Source organism: Camelina sativa, chromosome 17, assembly GCF_000633955.1.
Source record: "Camelina sativa cultivar DH55 chromosome 17, Cs, whole genome shotgun sequence".
Classification (NCBI taxonomy): Eukaryota; Viridiplantae; Streptophyta; class Magnoliopsida; order Brassicales; family Brassicaceae; genus Camelina; species Camelina sativa.
In genome coordinates this window covers 22271866-22284978 of record NC_025701.1, presented here as the reverse complement: position 1 = coordinate 22284978, position 13113 = coordinate 22271866, and the positions used below count along the sequence as shown (strand labels likewise).

General features: G+C 31.3%; 3 protein-coding genes across 3 annotated transcripts; 1 reads left to right on the top strand and 2 right to left on the bottom strand.

Moving 5' to 3' along the window:
• Positions 3552-4498, bottom strand: LOC104757858 (transcription repressor MYB6-like). Its single transcript, XM_010480645.2, has 3 exons — positions 4231-4498; positions 4014-4143; positions 3552-3914 (listed from the first exon to the last, which is right to left on the bottom strand). Exons 1-3 carry the CDS (start codon positions 4361-4363, stop codon positions 3596-3598), a joined length of 582 nt encoding a protein of 193 aa, XP_010478947.1. The 5' UTR covers positions 4364-4498; the 3' UTR covers positions 3552-3595.
• On the top strand, positions 6927-8130 carry LOC104757857. The gene is made up of 3 exons (XM_010480644.1): positions 6927-7007; positions 7313-7499; positions 7597-8130. The coding sequence occupies exons 2-3, from the start codon at positions 7321-7323 to the stop codon at positions 8042-8044; spliced, it is 627 nt and encodes a 208-aa protein (XP_010478946.1). The 5' UTR covers positions 6927-7007; positions 7313-7320; the 3' UTR covers positions 8045-8130.
• Positions 9178-12796, bottom strand: LOC104757856 (uncharacterized protein At1g04910-like). The gene is made up of 9 exons (XM_010480643.2): positions 12383-12796; positions 12158-12295; positions 11963-12051; positions 11585-11782; positions 10962-11166; positions 10706-10873; positions 10408-10575; positions 9637-9827; positions 9178-9532 (listed from the first exon to the last, which is right to left on the bottom strand). Exons 1-9 carry the CDS (start codon positions 12794-12796, stop codon positions 9388-9390), a joined length of 1716 nt encoding a protein of 571 aa, XP_010478945.1. The 3' UTR covers positions 9178-9387.

Below are 13113 nucleotides of genomic sequence, written 5' to 3'. Positions count from 1 at the left end.
AGAATTGCCAAGCGGAAAACTATCTTTGGAATAAGCTAACTTGTGGAAGTTTCCCTAACTGGCAAGTTACTAGAGGTTCTTGAAGGAACAAGAGGGTTGATATTCAGGTGGCGGCGAGTTGATGTCGGCATACTTGAGTATTTGTTTAGTTGAGCTGAGGAAGTAACTAGAGGATTTATGGAGCAAGGGATTCATACGTTCTAGTGTCTCACCGTGGAGAGCACCGGTGTTGTTTGTTAAAAAGGAGGACGGAAGTCTCTAAACTATTTATTAACATGCATATAGCATTTTAAGTTTGAAGAAATTCCACTAATCTTGATCTAGTTGAAGATTTTTAGAATGACTAATAATAAGACTTTTAATCAATTTTAAATATAAAATTATAATTTGAAGATGCGAACAATTTTTTCCCCAGATACATTATATAGTGAATATTTCAATTTAATAATTTTGTATGGTAATAGAGATTTTTTTTGTTTACATAAAAGCAGTATATTTGGGTTGCATACATCGTAATTTAGATGATGCATTAACAATATTAAAAATCTCAAATATGAAAAACATCTTCAAGCAATATGGCTTGCATGCTGAATAAATGTATTTTATAGTTTCGTCTTTTGGTGATACTTTCACAATTACTTATCTTCTAAATTACTAAGATGGATTTAAATTATTTATTGCAACAGTTTAATTTAACCATTGTAACATTTGGTTTATTTGACTAACCTGTAATCCTTCTATGATTAATTCGGAAGTACATTTGACAAAGTAACTTTTTTTAGGTAAGATTTACATAATCAAATCCTTGTCATTTGAATAAATACCACAATTTAAAGTTATTATTTATAATATAATCATACTTTAAAAGTTTAAATTAGTATCCAAACATATTTTAAATTATTCTAAAAAAAATTTGTATCCATAATTTAAATATTCTAAATACTTTTAACTTGCTAAAAAGAATTTAAATTCTTGTGAATCATGTTATATAGCGGGTTAGAATTTATATAAATCCATATAGTGTTTTACGGGTTAGTATCTTAAAATACACAAAATATTTAGTCTGGTACTAAACGAATCTCCCTTTTAATAAAAGGGAAGTACACAACTTAGTTTTTGTAGACTTTATATTTTTTATAAATGATTACAAATGCACACAAATAGGTTATATAAAGGATATACATTAACCATAAATTAACAACTCTTCATATATAGATAATAAATAATAAATCCATAAATCCCATAAATCGTGGAGCAAATATATCTTCGGTTTTTTAATCGGATAATATATTATAATAAACAATAGTAATACATAATAGGCTTCTACGATAACATAGGCCCAACTATGGCATTGTAAATCGTTTGTTTAGTATCTTTCAATCCACATATGGCCTATTAATCAGAAGAAAAAATATACAAAATATCCACATTTTAAACATTTTCCGAGAAAACATATTTTTAAAACTATGATTGTTTTAAAATATTATAAAAATAAAAATAAAAGACAAACAACAAACATACATGATCATTTTTTTAAAAGTAAAATTTGAAAATACAACACTTTAAATAAAAATTAAATTATAAAAACCGAAAAAGATTCTAATCCGTGCTACAACACGGGTCCAATCCCCTTTATAATAAAACGGAAGTACACAACATTATTTTGGTAGACTTTATAATTTTAATAAATGGTTACAAATAGGTTATACATATATTATAAATTAATCCATATATTAATTGTAACAAATAAAACCTTAATTGTAGCAGAAAATATTAAACGGGTTATTCTAAATTGATAGTTCATGGATATTCTAAACTTTATTTCGGAAGATCACGTATATGGTTCCAAATATCTAGAATCACAATATTACCAATTTATTTTCCACAGATTTTATTGATAAACCACATCAATAAAAAAAGTTATTAAAGGGATAAAAATATACTCACAATCATAAAAAGTAATCAAATCTTGCTAATTTAACAAGATTAATCGTGATCTTCGGGATCGTATTCAGAAATTAAAAATTAAACCTTAATGCTAGATTAGGACCGTGCTAGAGCACGGGTTGAAATTCCTTTTATTTATATTATAATTTTAGAATAAAATATCATTTATATGATTGATTTTAAAAGTTTCTAAGGTCCTAATCTAGCATTAATCATGATCTTCAGAATCGTATATTATTATAAAATTATAATATAAATAAAAGAAATTTCAANTGCTAGAGCACGGGTTGAAATTCCTTTTATTTATATTATAATTTTAGAATAAAATATCATTTATATGATTGATTTTAAAAGTTTCTAAGGTCCTAATCTAGCATTAATCATGATCTTCATAATCATATATTATTATAAAATTATAATATAAATAAAAGAAATTTCAATCCGTGCTCTAGCACGGATTCTATCTAGTTAATCAGAATCATATATTATTATAAAATTATAATATAAATAAAAAAAATTTCAATCCGTGCTCTAGCACGGGTCCTAATCTAGTTAACAAGAGGTATTACGCAAATCCTAATCGGTTCCAAACACAAGAAAATACAATCAATATAATATTATAGAATCTAAATATTAAGGGGCACTTTCAACTTTAGTTTATTTGATGAATTGTTACAACTATAGTTTATTTGATGAATTGTTACAACTTTAGTTTATTTGATAAACCGGTGTAAAGTATATATTTGATGGACTGCTACAACTTAACAATATAAATATATTCTATGATATTGTTTCTCGGGTATAACTCTTTAAAAAGGAGAAATTGTTATTAATACAATTTTATAAATACATATTTTCAAAAATACTTATTTTTGGCCTTTTTCATTTTGGCCATTTTTTTGTCTAATTACAATATGTTAAATTGATTTTTAGAATATTTGGGATTTCTTTTTTACTTTGTTTAGTATTCGGAGTTTAGGGTTTAAAATTTAGTCATTTTGATTTTGTTTATAGAAAATGATGTTATTGAAACATTGACAACAAGAGAACCTAAACTATATTGTATCGAGAACCTGGACTATAAATCATCCAGCAAATTTGAATCACTTCTCATTCGCTGGCGTTCGGTTATGGGGAGTCCTAATTGGTTACTCTCTTTTTCTCTGTTTTGTCAAAATTCATGTAACTCTTGCGCGGGGGTAATTTTCTAGCAAAACATTACCAAAAAAATTTATAAGTAATTTTTTCTTTTGTTGATTAATAAATTTAACAGTTCAATTTAAAAAACCAAAAAAAAAAAAAGATATTTCTGCAAATATTCCTAAAAAAAGGTAAAAAAAATGGTATTTTTGCAAATATTCCTTAAAAAAAATAAATTATGCATTTTTTTTTCTTCAATAATCTGATTATATTGTGTGTGCAAATCGTTTTTGTCCATTTGGGTCTCGTTTTTGTCCATTTGGGTCTGAAGGACAATCGGCTTTTTCACCCCCACAATAGCGTTATGTTAAATTTATACCTAAACTATATTGTTGTGCTAAAACATTAGTGTTTTCTTAAGTAGCCTTTTTTATTTTCTTAAGATAGTGTTTGGTGCACACTACTCCAAAAAGACACAACTTGTATTGATGTTTTATAGTATAAAACACTAAAGAACCCATTTGGCCGTCTGGCAATTTATACAAGGTTCACGTGATCCCAAGTTACAAACACAAACGTCACGCGCCGCCCATCGATTCGGACTAGACCCGAGTGTGAGGTCCAAGTTCAGCTCACTGTCCACACTATCAAATCTGTAATCGCGATCAACCCTTAACAGAAGATCCTCGTCTGTTGGTTGGATCATCGAACGGTGAGTGTTTGGGTCAATCCCACGGCTAAGGAGTTTCCGCTTTATATGTGTGTTCCAATAATTTTTAATCTCATTATCTGTTCTTCCCTGTAATTTTCCAGCAATCAACGACCATCTTTAATTTAAAAAAAAACGAAAATGTTAATAACAGATATTTTCTAAGGAAAGTTAAGTAATTTTCGCTAGGAATGAGAGGAAAACTCTGAACTCATACTTGTTTCCGAACAAACTGTGAAGTTTAACAATGATTTGATCTTCACTATCAGTGAAATTTCCACGTTTAAGATCAGGACGAAGGTAATTAATCCATCTTAACCTACAGCTCTTACCACAACGCAACAACCCTAAAATAATATAAAAGCAAATGATATTTTTTTAAACTGAGACCAAAAGAAACACACACAAAAAAAATATGGATCGGAGAAACGAACCGGCGGATTTGGGGAGAGAACGCCAAGAGCCTTCACCGTGATTACGAATGTAATCAATAAGAAGTTGATCTTCTTCTTTAGTCCATGCTCCTTTGTTTGAGTGAGCCTTTTCACAACATGGTGATCTTCCCATGATGATGATGATCTTTACAATGTGGGTATAATAATGAGACAATAGTGAGAGTAGGATCTGAAGAGAGGTGTTATATAAAAGGAAGTGACTTTGACCAAGTTGGTGTTTTGCTTTGTGGGTGGAAAAGATTTGGTAGGTTACCTTCTTTTTCTTTCTTTCCTTAGATTTTGTCTCTTTATTTTGTAATAAAAGACTAGAGAGAGGGGTTTGGTGGAGAAAAAGTTTACACTTTACAAGTGATATGGATTATTTATTTTAATACAAATTTATTCCTTGTGTTATATAGCCTTCTAGAAGGAAACTGAGTGGTGGAAAAATACTCAAACAAAATTCCAAATTGCATCTTACATGCCTTTTTGGCACTATCTTTTCTTTTCTAGAAGATTGTTTTTCTATGACAAAAAAAAGATATTTGTTTAATTTAAATATACAATCCTAGATACCTTCACATACTACTTTTTTTGGATATACAAACTTCATTAAAATTAATAGAAATATTACATAATAGCTATGTTCTTTTAACAGTCGCTCAACCAGCACCAACAATTGGGAAAATACTCTATTATGGGATTAAAAACTGTCGCCAAAACAGTTAAAACAGTCGCCGAAATAAATCGCAATAAATCATAACTGTCGCTGGAATATTAAGCGATCAGTTCCAAAAACAGTCGCTACGTCTCTTTTTATAAACACCACCATCATTACTTGATACAATTTTGTGTTTTTAAAAATACCACCACCATCATTACTTGATGCAATTTTGTATTTTGCATCAAGTAAAGTTTAATATCTCTAAATTTTATAGTTTTTTTAAAAATTATGAACATTTGAAATTATAAAAGTTAAAAACACCACGAAACGTATTATATAGCAGGACGAGCTTGTATCAGCATCAATATAAATCTAAAATATCATTAGCCGATGTTACAGCACGGATAAATAGTTATTTTATTAATTTGTTAACATCACGAAGATTAAAACCCGTAAGAAGATTAAAAATAAAATTTGAAAAAATAAATCTAAATCATCCATACATGTATATATATAAAATAATATTGAATAAAAATATTAATTGTCTTGAAAAAAAAATATTAATTGTCATCTTTTATTTTTAGGATTTTTGATATAAATTCTTTTTACGCATGTCAAAATTTTATTGATAGATTTGACACATGTTGCAATCAAATACTAACTTTCAAAATTAAATTTTATATAATAAAATATAGATGAATATTATTCAATATTTTATAAAAATTAAAATCAAACAAGATGTGAGAGAAAACATAATGATTGAAAATAGAGAATTTGTTAAAAATGCCCCTTTTGATATACCCCTTTTCAAAAATACCCTCTTTTCTGGCCATTTTTATTTTTGCCCTCTTTTAATTTTTAATGACCATTTTACCCTTAGATAAAAATTATTTTATTCAATAAAAAGAAAACCAAAATTTTTCCGCCAAAAAATATCCGACATATTTTCCCGCCAAAAATTTTTCGAAAAAATTTTCCCGCCAAAAATTTTTTTGTCAAAAAATTGTGATAAAAAATTTCGACAAAAAAATTTTCCCGCCAAAATTTTTCTCGCCAAAAAAAATTTACAAGGTTTTTAAAAGGTTTTATAAGGTTTCCAACTTATAAAAGTCTTATAAACACCTTGTAAAGACTTATACAAGATTTTTTAAAGAGTTTTAAAAGGTTTTTTAAACAACTTGTAAACGCTTTTACAAGATTTTTAAAAGGTTTTTAAAAGGTTTTAAAAGGTCTTTAAAAGGTTTTTAAAAGGTTTTCAAATGGTTTTTAAAAAGATTTTTAAAAGGTTTTTAAACACCTTGTAAACGCTTTTACAATGTTTTTAAAAACCTTGTAAAAGTTTTTATAAGATTTTTAAAAGGGTTTTAAAAGGTTTTTAAAAGCATTTACAAGGTTTTTAAAAGCGTTTACAATGTGTTTAAAAACCTTTTAAAAGGTAAAAATTTCAATATTTTTGGCGGGAAAAATTTTCGATTTTTGGTGGGAAATTTTTTTTTTGGCGGGGAAAAATAATTTTTTCGGGAAAAAATTTCGATTTTGGCAGGAAAAAAAATTTTGGCGGGAAAATATTTTCGATTTTGATGACTGTACATTCTTGCTGTCACTCAAAAAGGGTAATTTGGTCATTTTGTATATAAAGAGGGGTAGTTTTAAAAATGATCAACATGGAAGGGTATTTTTAAAAAGGGGTATAGAAAAAGGAGTATTTTTGAGAATGCCCCTTGAAAATAATGATTAGGACATAACTCAATGTCATATCTTTCTTATTTATGTTGATAGCAATTAAATATAGACTTTTAATTATCAAAAAGTGTTAAAACTAATTAATCTTTGTAGATTTGTTTTAGGCGTTGTTACCCTCAATAATTAGAATTTTTTTTTATAGTAAATGGTAATTATATTAATATCCATTATTATGTTTATTACGCAAAGAAAACATGTGTCGACGTCATATTACCAAATGGAACCCAACATTTATATAAGATATAATTCGTGCCACATTTACCAATTCTTACAAGCTCAAGATTGGCTTTCTTCAAATCTCTAGGTGACGCTTCTCAATCCGTTGCCGCTGTTTTCTCTCCGTCTCGTAACGGTGCTGCCTCCAGTTGCGGTAACCCTCTAGTACAATATTCTTATCATCAACGATATAATATTAAATATTACTTTTAGGGATGGTAATGTAGATTATCTTTTAGTGTTAAGAGACAAATATAAATAATATCAGAGTCTCTAGTTTTTTTTTTTTAGGTTGATCATCCACCTTAATTTGGCAGGGTATCTTAATGTATGTATGTGAATTTTGAAAGATGCAGAGTATTTTAAAACTATTTAGATTCATGTTTCTGAAATATTATTAATGTGAGCTTATAAAAATAATTAATCATGGTCTTACTTGAGTGTGTGTCGTCACAACAGGTATTACTATGCGGAGATTCCCCTGTCCTAAGAATCCAGGTCCTTTCGTATGGTGTGCAGCCATCATCTGTGCAATAGTGTTGATTTCTCTTGTCTCCATTTGCCTAGTACTATTCATATGCTTCACTGTCGTTCACCCGCGAATCCCTATCATCAGTGTCGTGGATGGTCATCTCGATTTCTTTAGGTAAGTACGCCTCTCCACGATCTTTTTTTTTCCCCTTTTGTGATATTGAATATGATCTATCTTGTAATTTTATTTGTTTTACTATTTGATCGACTAGGTATGATGACATAGGTGGAGTATTGCAGGCGAATATATCTCTTTCAATCCAAGTTCATAATACTAAGGCTAACACTTACAGAGTGTTTGATGAAGCCTACTATGAAATAAGATATGAAGTTCAACCGATCACAGGTATAAGAATTGGTATGTTTGAAGCTAAAAAAGAGGGACCAATGGTCCTTCCATTCTTGTGTCCGATTATGATACAGTTGAATCCACCACAGAGGCAAGCTTTAGAGTTTGAGGTCAAAAGAAATTTGATCAGGTTCGAGATCATAGGTGCATCGAAGACTTGGTGGCAATTCGGACTACTACGGTTAGTGAAATTAAAGTCTGACCTTCGCTGTGAGCTTAGGTTTACACCGTCTAATGGTAGTTACATCCCGTCAGTTTGTACTTCTTCGGCTGGTAAGGGCTTTGAGTTTGATTGGCACAACCGGAAGTAAAGCATTACTGCAGTAACAATATGCATCATAAGCGGTATAGTGCAAAAGTTGTATGCTCTAATTAATATAGCACATTTAAGTAAAACAATGACGGATTAGATACTAAACTACAAGAAAATATTTAATATATTTTTAGAAAATAAATTAATTATATTAAATTATTTAAATATTTTTAATATTTTACAAGTAAATGCTTTACAAATGGTTCATCTGAAAGGATGGTAGAAGAGAGCATTTGAGAGCATATGCAGCTTCCAAATGCTGATTTATATTCATTCGTAAAAAATGTTGATAGGATGACAAAATCATTATGCTCCTTCAAATGCTCATTCAATCAAAGCCCTTTAAAATCAGATTTAAGTTCTATGAGTTGGACTATTATTTGTACTGTAATATAAATATTATTACCAAAAAAAAAACGACTAAACATTTTTCATTTTCATAAAATAGAATCAAACAAAGATGGTAAGGGAAACATAATAACTAAAAGTAATGTATATAATATGAAATCATTCTAATTCAATTTTGTAGACTATTAATAGATATTTAAAAAAAAAAAAACATTAGGTATTGAAGTTTGTGTTAGATGTTTTTAGCCTTAATGATATGAATTTCATTATTTTTAAATACATTTTTTAATTGGATTCATAATATAATATTCAATATATTTTAAAGTTATTATTTTAAAAGTGATTCTCAAATAAGTAGTGTTAGATATCATTTTATCTTGCACCAAAAACTAAATCCTAAAAGTGTTTTCTCATACCCTATGAAATTTGCTTTGGAAAATTTTGAGAAATACTTATTTTTAATTAACAAGTCTTATAAAAAAACTTTTAAAACATTATGAAACTTTATAACCCGTTTGTAACATGTGTTTTCATAAGAATAATATTTTAATAAGATGTTCTATAGAAATATATAAATCTGTATTTTTGAAAAGGGACAAAGAAACTATGTGTATTTTTGATAGATGGTATTATAAAAGTAGTAATATTCTGAAATTTCTTTCTAAATTCTTTTTAAACTGGATTTTTCCAGTTGAAATTTCTAATACAATATGTAAAAACTATAGAATATGAGCATGTCAATGGAGTAACTATGTTTGAAATGAAAGTCCACAATCCATCTCATACAATAGAACAGAAGGGCGAATGATCACTAACGTTGAAAGAATGTTATGTACATACAAAAATTCATATATTAGATTCCCCGAAATTGGAGGGGAAAAATTCTTATACAGGAACCATGATACAACATAAATATAAGTTACATGTATGGTTGGAGTCAAAAAACAAACTGTCTTACTTTGCATTGCAGATGTTGAACAGCACGAATCCGGTTTAAGCTGGATCGGATTCAGGTTCTTTACACATGCAATCGGGCATGGGAAACGTGTAGAGTGATGCAGCAGGTTTCCTTAATTCGACACCCTTTGCGTCATTGTGTCTAAGCATATCTTGCATTTGTTTCTTGAAGTAGTCCCATCTACAATAATAAAATAAAATCCATCCCAACCAAAGAGAATGCTCAATGAATCTGAGTTTGAGGATTTTGAAGCAGGTCAAAAAAGTTATTAGGGAATCAAGTACCCAATGCTCGGTTTATCTAAGAGCTGGACTAGTTTCCGCTTATCAGGTTTGATTGTCTCGGCGTGGCCTTTGTAAAGGTAACGACGATGACCTATCAAGAAATGTGGGAAGTTTCCACCTTGTGTGGATACAAACACTTCACTGTGGAGGCATACTGTGTAGTCAAGTGCAGCTAATCTTGATGAGTGGCCCTACAGTTTCACAAAGCCAGCAATTTGTTTATATCATAAAGTTACCTTTTCAGTAACATTAGAATATTAGATAACACAGTTAAAACTTTTCTATTCCAAGGGTATAACATGGGAGAGCCCACACGTTTTATGAGCAACTACTATAAAATCCCATATTTTTATTTTATGTTGTCAATGATACCAATTGATATGAACCTAACGCTCCTAAGTCCAATAATTGAATCATTCTGATTCCCACCAATCAATAGACAGGAATTTCTCTTTCCTATAAACACGGTTTTTTAAAAGAAAGAACTTTATAAGCTATCTATCATAAAACCATTTAACATCCTCACCCAACTCTTGACATCAATGTTCCCCCATCATTATATGTTTGAAATGTGAGACATTTTTCTATCAATTAAAATGAACCAACCAAATTCTATCCTATTTCTCACAATAACAATTCATAGAGCGATGAAAATATAATAATTCATGAAACAACCAAACTCTATCCTATTTCTCACAAAACATTTTCTGAACAGTATTGGAACATAGCATCTTAAGTCCTACTAAGCAAATAAATTGGTGTTTGGTTTACCTTGAACGGAGCAAGCTCCTCTGGAGTAGCTAGAGTATCCTTCGTTTGGAGAAGAGGAAACATCTGCCTAAGAGGAGCCATATATTTGTCAGCTTTGTAAATGTTTCCCGCAGCAACATAAACCAAGGTGCTATTGTTAAAACCCATGCCCCTAAGCATCATTCCGACCTACAGAGTGATATTACCAAAATGTGTCTGTTACATAACGTGTTTTATCCCTAGGGTCAAATTCTGATAGATACACTGGATTTGAGATTTTAAGAAATCTTTGGGAGGCGGGGGAGCTTTTTGGTGATACCTCTAGTGGGGTTAAAGGGCATTTTCCATCTATGCGGTTTGCACCAGGCCTAATTACTCTGCCTCTCCTCCTGAACTTTCCTTTCCACCCTCTTTCCCGGGCCAAGTCCATTTCTAGCTTCTCTGCTTCTCCAAAATCATATTCGCAACACGAGAAGGCTACCATGTCCTTTAGAGGAGAAGAAAATCGAGATTATGAAGAGAGGGAAGTAGGAATTAGGAACTGCAGAAATGGAGAATTGGTAGGAATTATAAACCATTTCAAAACGAAGATGAACAGAAACATATTTTCCTCCGCTCTGAGCACTCTTCGTAACCATCCTATTGACCATTTTCTCCGCAAGCAGCCGAATGGGCTCTGCAAATCTCAATGCTTCAAAATTTGCTAAGCATCTGAGCCCTTGAATGTTTGCAGGAACTGCATGAGCTAACCTGTTGGAGAATGGTGCAACACGGACAGCCCTAATGAAAAAAGGAAAGGAAGCAAAATTGAGTAAGAAAACTTTGCAGAGTGTGTTTAGGTCCCGTTTTTTTTTTCAATTCAAGAAGCAACCTCATAGTAGGCATAGAAGGAGAGCTCTCAATGACCAAAATCACATCATAGAGTTTTGCTAAGAACAGTCTATAATATATTATACTAATCCTCAGACACACATAAAGGTTCGACGCAGTAATCACCTTTAGAAACAAGCTAATCAAGATCGGATGCTAACTCTCTACCTTACTACCAATCCATTGCATCTTTGCATGTACACTATCTCATATTCAATTCGATAAGATCTTATTAAGTAGACAGAAATGCTAGAACAAACACACTGAGAACCAACCATTTCTATTAAGACTGAAACAACTAAATAGAAAAAGTGAATGAATGGCATACCCTAAACGCAAAAGTTGTGGTAGCACCTTCTGGAGATAGTATGCTGGACTTGACCAAGCTTTCAATCTCAAATTAACAATGCTGCTTATATTGTAGTTATACCGCTCAAGCACATCTTTTGGGAGCTCTTTCACAACATTCACGTTCTTACTAAGAGCATATATGAAGAAGTCTTCATCAAATATATCACCAAATTTGCTGTCACCAACAGAAAAGGAATATGTAAGCAAAACATGCTGCCAAAGAAAGCAATTTGGTCTGAAGATTGCAGACATTTTGACATTATCCATTTCTATAGCAAGGAAGTTTCTGTTGTATAACTAATTCTGTGTGATGGAACTTTGAAAGACTGCATAACCAGAAACCAAAAATAGTAACCTGGAATCACGCCATACACTGTTTAAGTGAAAAATCGGGATGACAAGGGTAGCATTAAGCAGTCCAGCCACAGCAACTGCATCACATATCTGAAATCAAGACGACAGATTCATACAGCTCTCTAAATTAAACAAAACAACACACAAGCATACACAACTATCTCAATTTTAAAAGCCGTGGAGAGTAAAAACATACTGACAAGCGTTGTTGATTCAATCCACCATTGGCTTCAATTATGAAGTAACCATTAGAATTTGATACTGCAGCAGAAACATTTGTGCTAATACAAGGTTTCCATACACTTTTAACTCTTGGCTTCCATGCTGCCATCAACTACATAATCAGAAACACAACTCAATAATTAATATCCCCAAACAAATCATCAACATCAAAAACAATACATCAATTCATCAACATTACCGCATTGTGACTAGTTCCATTAACATCAGCCTCCATCACAGGCCAAAGCCGTTTAAAAACTTTAGGACTCCTATACACCGAACCAGGAGGACCACCGCGTCTATACACAATCTCAACACCATGGCCTAGATCGAGCACAGTGAAACCAAAAGATCCCATAAATAGCAACATCCCAGCGATGTAGAGCAGAGGCGCCAACAACAAGAAACTTTTCCTCCTGAAAACTATAGAGAAGAGCAGAAACACAAGCTTCTCTCCTAATCCCTGCTGCTGCTTGTTGTAAACACCTCCTCCGGCGAGAGTTTTCACTCTGCTGCTGTGACGAATCCGTGGAGAAGATGGCGGTGACGGTGAAGAGAGATTGACTCGACCGTTGTTGCTGCAGCCGTTACCAAGACGGCTAAGGCCGTGCATGATCTGAATGGATTCGATTTAAAACCCTAGAAATTGGAGATAGATTTGGAAAGCGAAGGTAATAATAGTAGTAGTAGTAGCATTGTGTGGTAAGCTTCGATGTAGGAAACCAAGTTGCAGGAACTAATTTAATTTTCTCAGTTAATTTAAGGAAGGAAGAAAGTGGTAAAGAAAAATTTTCCCGAGAAAATGAGAGAGAAAAGGAGAGAAAGAGAAAGAGTGTTTGTTTTTTCGAGTAAAAATAACGTAAATACGTGAAGAAAGCAGTCATGGCGAGAGTGGCGCGTGAGATTTAGACTCTCTTTTTTTTTTTTTTT

Excerpts from the sequence above, each read along its gene's own strand:
- LOC104757858 (XM_010480645.2), bottom strand. The coding sequence starts at position 4,363 with ATGGGAAGATCACCATGTTGTGAAAAGGCTCACTCAAACAAAGGAGCA. Across the intron at positions 4,144-4,230 it reads TTCTCTCCCCAAATCCGCCG|GGTTGTTGCGTTGTGGTAAG; the intron begins GTTCGTTTCTCC and ends ATATTATTTTAG. Across the intron at positions 3,915-4,013 it reads CACAGTTTGTTCGGAAACAA|ATGGTCGTTGATTGCTGGAA; the intron begins GTATGAGTTCAG and ends TTTAAATTAAAG.
- LOC104757857 (XM_010480644.1), top strand. The coding sequence starts at position 7,321 with ATGCGGAGATTCCCCTGTCCTAAGAATCCAGGTCCTTTCGTATGGTGT. Across the intron at positions 7,500-7,596 it reads GGTCATCTCGATTTCTTTAG|GTATGATGACATAGGTGGAG; the intron begins GTAAGTACGCCT and ends TTGATCGACTAG.
- LOC104757856 (XM_010480643.2), bottom strand. The coding sequence starts at position 12,796 with ATGCACGGCCTTAGCCGTCTTGGTAACGGCTGCAGCAACAACGGTCGA. Across the intron at positions 11,167-11,584 it reads CCACAACTTTTGCGTTTAGG|GGCTGTCCGTGTTGCACCAT; the intron begins GTATGCCATTCA and ends TTTTTTCATTAG. Across the intron at positions 9,533-9,636 it reads TTAGATAAACCGAGCATTGG|ATGGGACTACTTCAAGAAAC; the intron begins GTACTTGATTCC and ends TTATTATTGTAG.